The sequence below is a fragment of the Arachis ipaensis genome, chromosome B07, assembly GCF_000816755.2.
Source record: "Arachis ipaensis cultivar K30076 chromosome B07, Araip1.1, whole genome shotgun sequence".
Lineage (NCBI taxonomy): Eukaryota > Viridiplantae > Streptophyta > Magnoliopsida > Fabales > Fabaceae > Arachis > Arachis ipaensis.
In genome coordinates this window covers 35,049,111-35,065,568 of record NC_029791.2, presented here as the reverse complement: position 1 = coordinate 35,065,568, position 16,458 = coordinate 35,049,111, and the positions used below count along the sequence as shown (strand labels likewise).

At 36.4% G+C, this 16,458-nt stretch overlaps 2 protein-coding genes across 2 annotated transcripts in view; both read left to right on the top strand.

Annotated features, from left to right (window-relative positions):
* Nucleotides 4,912–11,227, top strand: LOC107609164 (serine hydroxymethyltransferase 1, mitochondrial). Its single transcript, XM_016311009.2, has 15 exons — nucleotides 4,912–5,222; nucleotides 5,313–5,357; nucleotides 5,468–5,554; nucleotides 5,800–5,921; nucleotides 6,030–6,106; nucleotides 6,617–6,741; nucleotides 7,743–7,835; nucleotides 8,436–8,528; nucleotides 8,623–8,820; nucleotides 9,228–9,332; nucleotides 9,479–9,544; nucleotides 9,717–9,794; nucleotides 10,219–10,330; nucleotides 10,417–10,527; nucleotides 10,627–11,227. The coding sequence occupies exons 1-15, from the start codon at nucleotides 5,157–5,159 to the stop codon at nucleotides 10,770–10,772; spliced, it is 1,524 nt and encodes a 507-aa protein (XP_016166495.1). The 5' UTR covers nucleotides 4,912–5,156; the 3' UTR covers nucleotides 10,773–11,227.
* Nucleotides 13,754–16,458, top strand: part of LOC107609766 (putative pentatricopeptide repeat-containing protein At5g52630) — a gene marked incomplete in the record, with an annotated part of 3,441 nt that continues 736 nt past the window's right edge. The window contains 2 exon segments of the mRNA XM_016311789.2: nucleotides 13,754–14,032; nucleotides 14,684–16,457. Of these exon segments, the coding sequence (XP_016167275.1) occupies nucleotides 13,934–14,032; nucleotides 14,684–16,457 (1,873 nt within the window).

Here is a 16,458-nt window from a genome sequence, read left to right as displayed (position 1 = left end):
GAAGAAGCAATGCGAAGAAAAAGGAGGAGAAATGCGAAGAAGAAGGAGAAGAGGAAGGAGATGAAGAAGAAGGAAGATAAGAAGGAGGAGGAACGCAGGATACAAACGTTCACGTTAGTGAGGATAGTTGAAGCGTGTATCACTCTCTCACTAATGAAACTAACTTTTGTTGGGTTTGGACTAACTTGATTAGACTTAGTTACTAAAAAAACTTGAATGTGTAACAAGACTATTAATATATTGGTGTTTCCTAAAAGTTATTACCCAAATTGCTAATAGCCCAAGGCCAATACACTATACAGTACCAAGTAGCTTTGAAGTTTAGTCAAAATCTCTGACTTTTAAGATGAAGGTAGCAGCAAGAGGATTATAAGTTATTAGCAGGAATATATATTATATTATGCATAGTTTTCAACCATATTGTATCCTTGTCTAGACTCCGGCCAACTAGATGCTGCCCATGATGTAGTTCAACAACAATTTTGGCCTCTGCACAATTAATTTGTTGCTGCAACAACAATGGCATTTAACGAGAATAAGAGATTAGGATTTATTCTCTTTAGGACTAATTTGACAAAAATTTCTAAACATATCTTGTCATCAGCCATTCTGCACCAACCTGTCATGTTAATATGACACACTAACAACCACATAAGTAAGATTTAACGTCGTTACTGACAGAATGAACGGAGGGGAGACGGAAGGACTAACGTGACCATTTTTAAATTTTTTGGGTACAATTTTGATTAATTTTTTTTTCGAGAACAAATTTGGAGATCGGGTAATTTTTTAGGAACCAATTTGAGTATTTTTTTTTTTTGTGACTGAAATAAATTAAACAAAGAAAAACAAAAGAAACAAAACAAGGAACTGCTTAAATAGAGGGACAGTCCCGTTTAAGACTACTCTTAAACTCCTCCCAAGGTGAAGGAAGCTTCACATGAGAAAGTTGTAACTTCATCGCCATCTTTGCCATAGTATCTGCCACCGTGTTTGCATCTCTCATAATCAAACGAAAGTCAACACGCCAATTCCAATGCATGATATCTCTTATTTTGAGTACCAATGGATCAATAAACCCAAAACCATCTTGGTGATTAGTAACAAGATTAAATGCTTCCACACAATCCGTCTCACAAATAACATCTCGTTGACCCACATCCCAAGCTAAGAGATATCCTCTCCAAATAGCAAACAATTCCCCTTGAAGAATACTATTACTCTCAATCATTCCCAAACACCTCCTTTGCCAACTCCCATTACAATCTCTAATAACACAAGCAAAACCAACACTATCACCCGAACCAAGATAACTAGCATCACAATTAATCTTGAAAGCACCAATGGATGGAGGATTCCAAAAATCATTTAGCGTAGAGGGAAGGGACATACGTTGTAATTCAAAAATATTCCTAAGCTCCTTTTCTGAAGTTAATGCCAGACAAGTCACTTTTTCCGGAGGCCAAGTTTCATGAGGATTAAAGATGTCATTATTCCTTGCTCGCCATATCCACCAAAGTCCCAAAAAGAACTTGAACGGATGCTCTCTGCTATGAAACAAGAACCAGTTCTTCAAATCCAAAGGATGACAGAAAATGTCCAACCTGTGCCATACAAGCTGAGCTTTTGGGCAATCCCGAATACATTGTAAAACCGATTCCTGGTTAGAAAGACATCTTGGGTACCTATCCGATGACGACATCCCTCTTCTAAAGCGAAAATTTGCAGTAGGAAGAGCCTCCTTAAGACACAACCAAGCCAAAAACTTATGCTTTTTTGGAACAAGCTGACACCAAAGCCAAAGCCAATTTTCCCGCTCCTCCCAACCAAAAATCTTCTTACACAACCACAATTAACCATTGCGTGAGTCATAGACTTTTGCAGCAGACTCAAACCAATACCAACCCACTTCTGGACCTGCTTGCACATCTGGATTGTAAGAGAGAATATTACCTTTCAGATTTTGAGATAAAGGAGAATAAAGAATATCCAAATGCCACCTACCAACCGACCAAATATTCTGTATCCGGAGATTTGAATGTGAACATAATCCATCTCGTTAGATAACCGTCCTTCTCTCCTCCAGCTAGAAAACCAAAAATTCTGGTTCAAATCCCCAATATACCAAGCAAACCCATCCTTCAACACTTCCCAAGCCTTGCAGAGACTCCTCCAAATGGGATAGCCCTTATTTTTAGGACAACTAAAACAGTTATATAGAGATAATCGGTATTTGGCATCCAACAATTAGACCCATAACTTGTTTGGCTATTGGAAGAAAGTCCAAATTAGCTTCCCAAGAAGAGCAATACTCACACAATAAGGATCTCTAATCCCCAACCCTCCATATTTTTTTGGAGTAACCAGTACCTTCCAACTAACAAGATTCAATCCTCTTCTATCAACTTGTCCTTTCCAAAGAAAAATTTTCATCATAGACTCCAATTTACTAATGATTCCTTTGGAAAAAATAGAGACCTGCATCTGGTACGTGGGAATAGCGGCTGCAACAGAATTAACCAAGCAGAGTCTACCAGCCCGATTGAGTAAACTCCCTTTCCAGCTTGCTAGTCTACTTCGAATCTTATCCAGGACACCATTGAAAGCTGAACGGGTCACCGTAGAATGGATAAGGGTAACCCCAAGATACTTGCCCAAGTCCTGGACAAATCTGATAGAGGATACCCCAGTGAAAACCTCTTTTCTTGTTGCAGAGACATTCTTGGAGCAAAGCGCTTTAGACTTCTCCACATTAATCTTCATCCCAGATGCTTTGCAAAAAGTCTCTAAAACCAACATCACATTTTGCACTTGTCTCTTGGTAGCTTTACAGAATAGAAGCAAGTCATCCGCAAACATTAAATGGGATATCCTTGGTCCCCCTCTAGAAACAGCAACCGGCTCCCACAAGCCCAAATCAACCTGATGACTAATAAAGCATGCCAATCGCTCCATACACAACACAAAAAGATAGGATGACATAGGGTCTCCTTGTCTAAGACCCCGGCTAGGAGTAAAGTCATTCAGACGATTCCCATTCCAAAGAATAGATAAGAAGGAAGCAGTGACACAATTCATAATCAAATTAATTGTAGGAATAAGAAAACCAAAGCTCTTAAGGGTATGAGCTAAAAACCTCCAGTCAACTATGTCATAAGCTTTCTCTAGATCAATCTTAAACTCCAGTGTGCCTTTCTTTGATTTAGTCTTCTTCATAAAGTGGAGGACTTCTTGAGCAATAATGATGTTGTCAAGAGTTCCTCGTCCCAGAATAAATCCTCCTTGAAGCGGGCCAACAATCTCTGCAAGATGAGGACGGAACCTATTAACAAGGACCTTCGTGATGATATTGTAAACTACATTGTAAAGACTAATTGGCCTGAAATCTTTCATAGATATTGGTGATTCAACCTTTGGAATAAGAACCAGTAAAGTCTCCATCATTCTCGGATCAAGAGTAACACCAGAGAATGCCTGCTTCACCATCTTCCAAACATCAAGACCAATGATCTCCCAATATTCTTTGAAGAAGAAAGCTTGAAACCCATCAGGACCCGAAGCTTTAAAGGAGTTCATGTGAAAAACAGCTGTTCTGACTTCCTCCATAGTAACTGGTGCTGTAAGATTATTGCAAGCTTCCTCATTCAGAGAAGGCAGAGGCACATCACCTAGGCAACCCAAATCAACATCATATAAATGACAGAATAAGCTTTTATAGAACGACTCTGCTTCTTGACTCAAAACCTCTGGATCAGTTTCCCACACTCCATCCTTGAGAAAAAGGCCATGAATTTTATTATGCTTCCTTCGCACAAGAGTTTGAATATGAAAGAATCTTGTATTCCTATCCCCAAACCTTACCCACTGCTCTCTGGACTTTTGGAACCATATGAGCTCTTCTTGCACTAGAGTATTAATATAATCATCAAGCAACTGTTGCTCTTTCTGACGTAAATAAATGCTATCTACCACTTCCAAACGCTTTTGTAAATAATTAATCTGCTGCTCTAATTCACATTTCTTAACAAAAATGTTACCAAATACCTTCGAGTTAAACTCTAGTGAATTCTTTTGTACTTCCGAAAGCTTGCTATGAATCCCTCTATTACCAGACCACCATGACTGATTCACAATATCCCTATACCTTGGATGAGTAGCCCAAGCAGTAACAAAACGGAAAGGTCGATTCCCTTTAGGCTGAGGACGACCTTTACAACGCACCAGAATAGGACAATGATCAGACTGAAGCCTATTTAAAACTTCTCCATAAGCCTCTGGAAAGATAGATAACAAACTACTATTTATATAGACTCGGTCAAGCTTTTTTGCCACGTCAACATAATTTTTCACCCTCCTGTACCAAGAAAATCGCCTCCCAATAGTCTTCAGATCAAACAAACCACTATCTCCTAATGAAGTAGCAAACATGTTTGCTCTTTGATGAGAAAATTGGCAGCCCTTAGATTCATGAGAAAATTTAATTTCATTAAAATCACCAAGAACAATCCAAGGTCCTTGAAATACCATGGATTGTGCAACAAGATAATCCCAAAGGAGAACCCTTTTATTAAATTAAGGACTACCATAAATACCACTACACTTCCAAACTAAATTATCAAAAACATCAATGAACTTACAACAAACACCCTTTATAGAGGATAGAAATCAAATACTCCCCTTATGCCCCTCTGCTTCCACTATACCAACAGAGTGATACCCCCAACCTAAGTTTATTACACCTTAGTTAATTTCCTAGACTTTTTTATTTTTTGGAAATTTGGTTCAATATTTTTTTCCTTTTAAAATCTATTTATTAAAAATTGAATAATAGTTTCCTCTTCAATTGGTAAAACTATTTTTGGTAGTTAAACTTTGGTGCTCACGGTCACAGAACATTACATATGCCCATTTGTTGTTGTTATCCCCCTTGCTCGCACTTCGATTTACACAGTAACCAACCAACCATCAAAGACCCCACATCACTAGTTTTCTAGTATTTTTCTACAAATCAGAATCATCACCAACCCCCTTCTGCACCCACCACCACCGCCAATATATACACACACACACCACTTTGCGATCCACCACTCTCATTGTTGGTGAGTAAGTGCTGTGTCTCCCAAAAGAGAGAAAAGAAAGAAAGAAAGAAAGAAGCAATGGCCATGGCTCTTCGTAGACTCTCCTCCACTCTTAACAAACAAACATATTCCCTTTATCGCATGGTATCCATTTACCAAACAAACTTCCATGACAATTTATTTTGCATTTCATTTCATTTCATTGAAATCTATTCTCTCTGTTTTTGCTTGCAGTCTTCTTCTCTGTCGCCGCAAGAGAGAGACAAAGCTCGCGCTGCCGTAAGCACCTCGAAGATTCTCCCTTCCTCTCTTTCTCTTATTCTTGAAAATCATGATTCGCTTTTTCACGTTTCGTTTTGTTCGCGTTGTGCTTCTGAAAATGATCGCAGTGGGTGAAGCAGCTCAACGAGCCTCTCGAAGTCATTGATCCTGAGATCGCCGAAATAATCGAACTCGAAAAAGCTCGTCAATGGAAGGTGCCTTAATCTAACTGTTTGCTCAGCTCGTAATGTTTAAACTTCAAACCATGTTTTATATTGGAACGTAACGTTTGTTTTTTGTGTTGTTCTTTAATAGCTGATTTGTAGTAATATTACCAAAATTGAAAGCGACTTTTGATCTTTCAATATAATGAAAATGTGCAGCATATTATATTTGTCTATTTATTTATTTATTTAATGCTAAATAAAAGATCTAAGAAGGTGGCGTTTGGATTTGAAAGGGGCTGGAACTCATACCTTCGGAGAACTTCACGTCACTGTCAGTGATGCAAGCTGTTGGATCCGTGATGACAAACAAATACAGCGAAGGGTATCCGGGAGCTAGATACTACGGAGGAAATGAGTATGTGCATCTTCTTATGAATTTGAAATTATGAACCCCAAAGTCATAAATTTATATTTGCTGGTGTTTTGATTTTGGGTATTGTCCATAATAATGTGTGTATTAAAGGTACATTGACATGGCCGAGACCTTGTGTCAGAAACGTGCACTTGAAGCTTTCAATTTGGATCCAGCAAAATGGGGAGGTACATTACACAAAATTGAGATGGCATCTAGATGTAATTTGGGTTATGGCGGTATTTTATTTATTTATTTTCTTGTGCTGATATCCACTAGCAATGGTTTTAAGATTTAGCCATGAGTTCTCTAACTTAATATAATATTTTTCTTTATAAGTAATTGGACATGTGGCTTTTCATGACTGATGGATGTTGAATTCATTGCCTAGCTTTTTGGTTTCCTGTTTCTAAATTCTCAAGATCACAGTTTTTCATTGCATCCAATCATTGTACTTTGTTTATCGAGTGGCAGCCATCAGGAACTTTTAAATCTATTGGAGGATTGTCTCAATACATAATTCATTGGATATGAATATCAAGTATGGGCATCAGTTTTTGAGTTAAATAATATCTAAACAATTATTTTCACTTCTCTAATTCATTCATGGCTTTTCTACTGTTTCCCTCTACAACTTAGTAAAACATGATTTTGATAGTTTGCTTTCTTGGAAGTCTTATATTCTCTGCTTTCAACAGTTAATGTGCAGTCATTATCTGGCTCCCCTTCCAACTTCCAAGTTTACACTGCTTTATTGAAGCCTCATGAGAGAATTATGGCACTTGATCTTCCACATGGTGGGCATTTGTCACATGGCTATCAGGTTATGTTTTGCTTCTGCTTATGGTTTGTGGTCATTGTATTGTCCCTGTTACCTTGAGTTGATAATCATAGCAAGTCTGTGATAAGTCATAGGTAATAGCTCATTTTTTTAGTGTTGTTTGAACAAAGAGGTAAGTGAACAATATATGAGTTTGGATCAAATGAACTGGTGTATATTAACACTGTCAAATAAGTTTCTATCGGAGTAACCTTTTACAATATATATGAGGAAAAAGTACAAATAAGCATGCTACGGAGGATACAAAAGCTTGTCAAGTAAAGAAATACAAGGAAAAAAAAACCATCTAAAAAGAACAACGTACCCTGTCATCTACCAATTACAACCAAAATGGAAGGGATAATGGACTTCATTGATAAAGTTCTGATTACATTACCATCCAAATAGACTAGTGATCTTATATTAATACAATGACTGGAAGCAATCTAAACAAATTTCAATAGAGGCAAAACATTTCTAAGCATATTGGCAAACTGCAAGTAAGGAGTTCCACACGCTTTGATCTCCCCTAAAGACTTTAGTCATACTTCATTAACAATCTTTCACTAACATTCGGCTATACTATCTCTTAAATTATTGGACCGTTGTATAGACTATGGATTGTAGAAATAATTTCGGTATCTCAGCAGAATTTTATTTTCTGGTTATACTCCAAAAATCGAAATGCACCTCTTTGCTGCTTTGTATTCACATCTATTTTGTTGTTAAATCATTATTTTATAAACACTGTATTCACTTATCATCATTGCTGAATGTTGTCCTGTGTTGTTTTAATATTGTCTGGACAAAGTGGCAACTCTATCTGACTAACTGACCATGGCAAATGTCATTGCTGAAACTTTTATGCAACACGAGTTTGGAATTCTTTTCCTTTTATCACCCGAATAAAAAGTATTAAATCAATTTCTGTCATATTTATCCGTTATTAAATCAATTTGTCATATTTATCCGTATACAAGTTATTACTATTTTCTCTTATGCAGACTGACACCAAGAAGATATCAGCTGTATCTATATTCTTTGAAACGATGCCATACAGATTGGATGAAAGCACTGGTTATATTGATTATGACCAGGTAGGCAGGTACCATTTGTTTCTGTTCATGAATATTTCCTCTAATGGGTGAAAGTCTTCTCATCAGTCAGCGCTGCTTCAATAGCTATCACTATATTTATGGCAGCAGCTAAATAGTTTCTTGTCTGATGTTTAGTTTTGGATGTATCATTGGAGATTGGTGTTAGCTCATTAACATATAACAAATTGGGGCAATTGTGAATTTCAGATATATGGGTTTTAATTTTACTCTCCAATTAAGTTTTTTTGTTTCCAATTCTAATGATTATTTGCCATTTTTTTAATTCTTTTCAAAGTAAAAACCTGCATCATGTATCATTACATGTCATTACCCTGGTGCATGCTCATTCTAATCTCAATATTTAATCTTTTCATATGCAGGTTCAGAATACTGTGTCCTCATTGTACATGATGACACAGCATTCATCATTCTGCCATCTATCATTGATTGTTACATTAGTTTTCCCTAACAAATGAGGGAGAAAGGTTCCTGAGCTTGTTGGAGAATTATATTTTCACTTATTCTCAAAGATTATGCTCTTTCAAGCATAATGTGGGTTCTGCCTTTTCTATAACAATTTTACTCGTTTAATATCTGCAGTTGGAGAAAAGTGCTGCACTTTTTAGGCCAAAATTAATAGTTGCTGGTGCCAGTGCTTATTCCCGCCTTTATGATTATGCAAGAATTCGCAAGGTAAATTTTATCTAATTACAGAAGATAATTTATTTTATTATTTAGAAGAATTAGGTGGTGATGACATTGTATCTTTTGTGATTTATTCTTATAGGTCTGTGATAAGCAGAAGGCAATTATGTTGGCTGATATGGCACACATCAGTGGATTGGTTTCTGCAGGTGTTATTCCTTCTTGTTTTGATTATGCAGATGTTGTGACAACCACAACACATAAGTCACTCCGTGGACCACGTGGGGCAATGATCTTCTTCAGGAAGGGTCTGAAAGAGATAAACAAGCAAGGGAAGGAAGTGAGTCTATGGTTCTGAATTTATTGATATATGGAATCAAGAAATTAGAAAATAGGGTAAAATAAACTACAATTATCCTGTGAAGTATATTCCCATTTCAAATTGCTGCCCTGATGTTTTTTGCCGTAAAATGCTTGATTTTTGAGTTAAGATCAACATAAAGGTGGTTTGTGGATACTAATGAAAGCAATACTATGGGGCATAAAAGTGAAGAGTATTTTAGTTTAGGAGCATTATACATGATATATATTTTACCTTACACTTACGAAATATTAGTTCCGTAGTTGAAGTAGTTGTTGACTGTGTTTGCCGATGATTAGTACTAAATATTTTGTGTATAAATTTCTTGGTATTTTGCATTATCTCTAAGTTGGGTAGTTCTTCATTTTCTGAATTTCATACTACAGGTGTTCTATGACTATGAAGATAAAATAAATCAGGCTGTTTTTCCCGGACTTCAAGGTGGTCCACACAACCACACGATTTCAGGCTTAGCAGTTGCACTGAAGCAGGTTCTAAAATAGTTTAGCCAAAGAAAATATTTTGTCATTGTTTTCCTTGCAAACACCAATATAATATTTTCTATAAAAGCTTAATAATTCTCGTGCATCTTTAGGCTGATTTAAGTTCGGTTCTTTTTCCATTTCTGTAAATTTAGGCTATGACACAAGAATTCAAGGATTACCAAAAGCAAGTTGTCAGTAATTGTGCGGTATTCTCACAGGTATTATGAATGCCTGCAATTTTTTTTTCCCGAGAAAAAAGAGAATTCTTTGTATCAGTATATGAAGCTATAAACTGTTTTTAGGTTTATCTTCTAATTGTTTGGAACTTTGCCCAAGTGTCTAACTAATTTGGGTGTAATACCTGATGCTACTGTGTTGATTGAACTGCAGAGTTTGCTAGAGAAAGGCTACGATATTGTATCTGGTGGAACTGATAACCATCTATTGTTAGTTAACTTAAGAAACAAGGTAAAGGGTTTTTTCTCTGAAAATATTATGGTAATATTTTTATTTCATCAAGAATTTGACATCGTGCCAAATTGTTTGTCTGTGTCAGTAAACTGGTTCAGAACAACCTATGTATGCTTAGTTTAAACATGCATTAGATACGGAGAATGGAAATAAGATACTAGAAATATCTCATGCTTTTATCAAGCGTTTTTTTCCTTGAGTTATACAAGTGTGTTCAAACAAACAAAATTTACCCAATGATTATACCAATTCATTTTGGCAGTAGTTTCATGTTTAGATGTGGTACTTACGGAGTTACAGTATATACATTTCTAATCCTAATTGCAAGAGATGTTAAAGCTTATAGTGTTTGTTTGATGTGTAAATTATTTATATTATAGCATCAAGGGAAAGCAACTTCTAATTACATGATATTTGGTAGGGCATCGATGGCTCAAGGGTAGAGAAGGTGTTAGAAGCAGTTCATATAGCAGCCAATAAAAATACTGTTCCAGGGGATGTGTCTGCTATGGTTCCCGGAGGCATCCGAATGGGTACAGTCTCTCGGAGTCTCAATGACCTTTTTCCTGCCTATTAGGGGACCTATGTTTATATTGTGATTATTTTATTCATGATTCAGGGACCCCTGCTCTCACATCAAGAGGGTTTGTTGAGGAGGATTTTAAGAAAGTAGCTGAATTTTTTGATTTAGGAGTCAAGTTAGCCTTACAGATTAAGGCAAATACCAAAGGTTGATCCCTCATCTTCTTTAGCTGCCATAATCTGAGGCATTGCAGGATATCATAGCTTTCTATCTCACATGCTTTTCATCTCTTATTTTATGGTTCAGGTACGAAGTTGAAAGATTTTGCTGCAGAAATGCAATCAGATGCATGCCAATCTGATATTGCAAAGCTCCGTCATGAAGTTGAGGAATATGCAAAGCAGTTCCCCACAATTGGCTTTGAGGTGGAGAAAATGAAGTACGGTAATTGAACATTTTATATGACATATCCTTGGGAGTTGAATTCTGGAAATAACAAGTGTTGCTTAATGGCTTTGTACCCACCGAGGCTTGATACAATTTTGAATTGTATTGTTGCCCATTACTAAAATGAAGAAAGGGAAAATTTCCCTTTAGTGATGGATTTGTAGAGTTTAGCATGTTCTTCCAAAGTTAGAGAAAAATTATTGTTGAATTGAAAATGAAAATTCCCTTCTATTGTCGATTGTTGTGTTGTGGTTTTAGGCTTTTAGCTATAAAATTAGATTGCACAATTGTTGTATTTTGTTATATTTGCATAGATCGTACCTGCTATTAAGGCGTTGTACATTTGGCAAATTTCGTGGTAAAGAAATCAGGGTGTACAAGTGTATTGAGTGGAGCTAGTAAGTGTAACATGCATGGTACAGCTACAAAGCTTAGAATTAATGGGAGCAAAATAGTATTTTAAAAACTTTTGGTGATAATAGAAAAAATTTTTTAGATGCATCAAAATTAAAACTCAACATTTTTAAGGACCAGAATGTTTACAATTTATGCTTATTTTCAATTCGGTTCAGAGAATTTTGTTTTTTGTGCAGCTACAATCAAATAACAAAGTAGTGGACAGATAAAGATTAAAGGTTAAAGATGTTAGGAAATTGGTATTGTTATTTTTATTTTGATGTTAATTTTTTAATAAATTTATACAAATATATAATAAAAAATAATGAGTGACATCATAAAAAATGGAAGTGATATTATCATATTTTAAAACTTTTGGAAGACCAGTGCTTGTCTCTTGTTGGGAGAATCACTTTAGCCAAGACAGTTTTGAGTCCGCTTGCAAATTTTGATGTGTAACATTCGAAACTACCAAAGGAGATATGCAACCAACTAGAAAAATCCCAAAGAAAATTCATCTGGGGTGATTCTGAAGGACAAAAGAAAATCCATCACATTGGTTGGAGTACACTTTGCAAGCTGAAGATCCAAGGCGGAATAGGAATGAGGAACCTTCAGGCTGTTAATGAATCATTCCTTATGAAGATCATTTGGAGGCTTATCACAGAATCAGACTCACTATGGCGAGAGTTTTCATTAGCAAGTATATAGAAGGAAGGGAACGAATAGAAGGGCTTAGTAGAAGGGCAAATGATTCCATCCTCTGGAAAGAATTAGTGAGATTACGGCTACAGGTGAAAAAGTATTGTAGATATGTGATTGGAGACGGGAGAAATCCACTTTTTTTAGAAGGATAAATGGGTGTCGAATTATGATAGACTTGATAGAGCTGCCATCAATCCAATTCCCAGTTCTAGAAAAGATGATTTGGTTGCGGACTATGTGAATGACAAAGGTGAATGGAATATCGTGAATATTCAGAAGTTTCTGCCTGAACACATCATAAATATCATTAAATTCATCCCTCCCCCAAAGAAAGATTTGCAAGATTCAATTTGTTGGGAATTAACTACTGATGGATGTTACACTGTTGTATCTGCTTATAAAGAACTTACCAAGACAACAAATATTGAGTGCACGTCCAAATGGATGTCAATTTGGAAGTGGAAGGGACCAGAGAGAATAAAAGTTTTCATGTGGCAGGTTTTTCATGAAAGAATTCTGACAGCAAGTAGAAGAGGCAGAATGCTAAGGACAAATCCAAATTGCCATTGCTGCACTGGACACCCTAAAACAGCACTCCATGTTTTGAGGGATTGTCCGAGAGCCTCAAGAATTTGGACTCAACTCTTAAACCCAGCCGCGGTTGCGGTCTTCTTTGGTTTAGACTTAGAAGGGTGGATAAATTTCAATCTTAAAAATGATCTTGGGAAGCACTCCCTGTTGGATTGGAAGGATGAGTTTTTTGTAGTTAAATGGTTGACTTGGAAGTGGAGAAATTAAGAGATATTCTCACCACCATTCATAAGACCCAAGAACACCAATGTAGTGATTAGGAACACAGCCCAAAATTTCAAGGAAGCTTATCAAAGAAAACAGCAGGGGATGAAAGGAAGAAAATCACAGTCTCAACAGTATATCATTGGACTATACCTCCCAAGGGATGGATAAAGGTGAATACTGATGGAGTTGTAGGAGACAACAGGACAAAAGCATGTTGTAGAGGTCTCCTCAGAACTCACGAGGGAGAGTGGTTGGCGAGATTTCAATCTAACGTGGGATGTTGTTCGATTTTGGAAACAGAATTGTGGGGAGCCTACCATGGGATGAGAATGGCGTGGGAATTAGGCATGAGAAGACTTATCGTGGAAGTGGATTCAACTGAGGTCTATGACATTTTGAACCAGAAGTTTCAATCGCAGAAGACCAATGCCCTTTTAAGAAATATACAGGACATGATAAATAGATTATGGAAGCTTGCTTTCAATCACACCCTCCGTGAAGACAACGAATGCACTGATTGACTTGCCAAAAGGAGCTTAGGGAAGCAATCTGCTTTTATCTTTTTAGATTCTCCACCAAGTGATCTCGTCAGGGTCATAGATAGTGAGAAAAAAAAGGAATTAGTTTCCTATCCTTTAGAGAGTAGTTAGTGTTTATTCTTTTGGATCTTGGTCCCTTAATTTCACCGAAAAAAAAAATAGTCGATATAAAGTTATAAACCGAAAGGCTAAATTATTTTTTTTAAAACTATCATACTAAATTAATTAGAGAAATGATAATATTATTTTCATTTTTTATAATGTCATTTCCCGCATGAATTTTTTTTATTGTATGTTTGTATGAATTTGTACAAAAAAAATGTGATATCATCAAATAAGAGTAACATTTCTCAATTAATTAATGTGTAAATTTTTTTTCTATATAGTATATACATTTTGAAAAACTAATCTGAAGCATTTATTCTTATTTTTACAAGTAAATGATACTTTATAGTTTATATAAACAACACAAAAGAGTGATGGATTTTATAAAATAAATTAAAAGTGCTTCTAAGAATATTGTCATTACCTGATGTCTTTTTCTAGTCGCCAGCCAATGGCTGAAATGAAACTGGATATCTAATATATCCGTTCCCTTCCCTTAGACCCTTACCTCAATTTTCATCCAAGCAACACCAACCCAACCCAATCAATTAACTTAATCATGTCAACACTACTCAATTCCTCTTTCCTTCCTCCATAATCAATTCAATTCACGTTATCTTTTTATGGCATCATTTCCTTCTGCTTCTGCTGCTCTCATTACAACTCTTAAGCTCCAACCACAATTCAAAACACACCCACCAACCTCCCTTCCCATAGAAAAGGTACCCCCTCCCCTCTCTTTCACTTCCTTATTCAATACATCTCTTTCATTCTTATATCAACAAGGTTTATTTACCATTTTCTTTGGCTTTGTATTAATTATTTTGGATAATATGAATAACCATAGTTACATGATACGTCATATTTAAAATATTTTATGCAAAAAATATGCATACATAGTTCTGGTACAAAGATGAATTACGTGAGAATTAGTACGCGGTCCGCTATCTAATTAGTGAATTCATGTAACTATCTGAATAACTATTTTAACTAACTTACCGACCAACTAACCTGATTCTTTTTTGAATAATGCTATATATTCAAATTTTTTTCTAGCATTATTTTAAATCTTATTATTTAACTTAGTTAGACTTCGTTAATAAAAAGACTTGGATGTATAGTATTACTTTTGTTTTTTTATTTCAACTTCTATGGATTGTTACATCCAATTAGTTAATACTGCCTAGCAAAAGCATTTAACTTCCACACACATTATTTAAGAAAGAAATCATTTCTAGTTCATGAAAATCAAACTTCTTGATCAAAGTTATAATTCAAGTCCTAAAGAGAGCTTTAGCCTAATTAACCAAACTAATTCTATTGCTTGCTTTCACTTAATTCGTAATTAACATGCATTTTATTTATGCTTTCAGAGTCAGGGCATTTCTTTGCAGAAAAGCAACTACTTCACGGATTTGGATCCCAAGAATCTTGATTTTCGTGAAACGATCTCGTTGACAAAACAAATGACAGAGCTGGACTCATCTTTCTATTTTCCCCTGTTGCAAGAATGCTTAGACAGGACATCTTTCCTGGATGCACAAGTTATTCATGGTCATGCCATTAAAACCGGAGCGCACCAAGATGTTTTCTTGATGTCATTTCTGGTCAATGTTTATGCTAAATGTGGTCGCATGGAAGCCGCACGCAAAGTATTCGACAAAATGCCAAGGAGAAATGTGGTGGGTTGGACTACATTGATGGTGGGTTATGTGCAGAAAATGCAGCCAGAGAATGCTATTTATGTGTTCCAAGAGATGTTGTATGCAGGGAGTTATCCTTCCAATTACACACTTGCCGTAGCTGTAAGCGCTTGTACATCAATGCGATCAGTTAAGTTAGGGAATCAGTTCCATGCTTACATAATCAAATACCAGATTGATTTTGACACTAGCATTTGCAATGCACTTTGTAGTTTATACTCCAAATGTGGCAAATTGAAATTAGCTCTCAGTGCATTTAGGAGAATCAAGGAAAAGAATGTTGTTTCTTGGACTGCTGCTATTTCTGCTTGTGGGGACAATGGTGACCCAATGACGGGTTTAAGACTTTTCGTTGATATGCTTTCTGAGGACACACAGCCTAATGAGTTAACTTTATCCAGTGTCTTGAGCCAGTGTTGTGAGATTCCATTATTAGAACTCGGGACTCAGGTTCATTCGCTGTCTGCTAAATTAGGATACCAGTCGAATCTGCGTATAAGGAATTCTTTATTGTATTTGTATCTCAAGTGTGGTTGCATTGATGAGGCACAAATTTTGTTTAGCGGAATGGATGATGTTAGTTTGGTTTCATGGAATGCAATGATTGCTGGGCATGCACAAATGATGGAGCTCACAAAGGATAATATTTCTGCTTGCCACTATGGAATTGAAGCACTCAAACTTTTCTCTGAGTTGCATCGGTTTGGCATGAAGCCAGACCTGTTTACCTTCTCAAGTGCCTTATGTGTCTGTAGTAGGATGGTGGCTTTAGAGCAGGGGGAACAGATTCATGCTCAGGCCATCAAAATCGGGTTCCTATCGGAAGTGGTAGTGGGGAGTTCACTGATTAATATGTACAATAAATGTGGAAGTATTGAGAGGGCAAGCAAAGCATTTCTAGAGATGTCTACTAGGACTATGATATCATGGACTTCCATGATTACAGCTTTTTCACAGCATGGTTGGTCTCAGCAAGCGTTGGAGCTTTTTGAGGACATGAAACTAACAGGAGTTAGACCAAACGCAGTCACTTTTGTTGGGGTTTTATCTGCTTGTCGCCATGCTGGCATGATCAGTGCGGCACTCACTTATTTTGAGATTATGCAGAAGGAGTACAAAATCATGCCTGTGATGGACCATTATGTTTGCCTTGTTGATTTGTTTGTGAAGTTTGGACGTCTAGACGAAGCTTTCAATATGATTAAGAAAATGGATTTCGAGCCTAGCGAGTATATCTTGTCAAACTTGGTAGCAGGTTGCCGAAGCCACGGTAATCAGGAGTTGGGGTTTCAAGCTGCCGAGCAGTTACTAAGTCATAAACCGAAAGATACCGAAACATATTTGTTGTTATTGGATATGTACCATTCTGTAGAGAGATTTGAGGATGTTTCTAGGGTGAAGAAGATAATGAAGGAGGAAAAAGTTGGAAAATTAAATGATTGGAT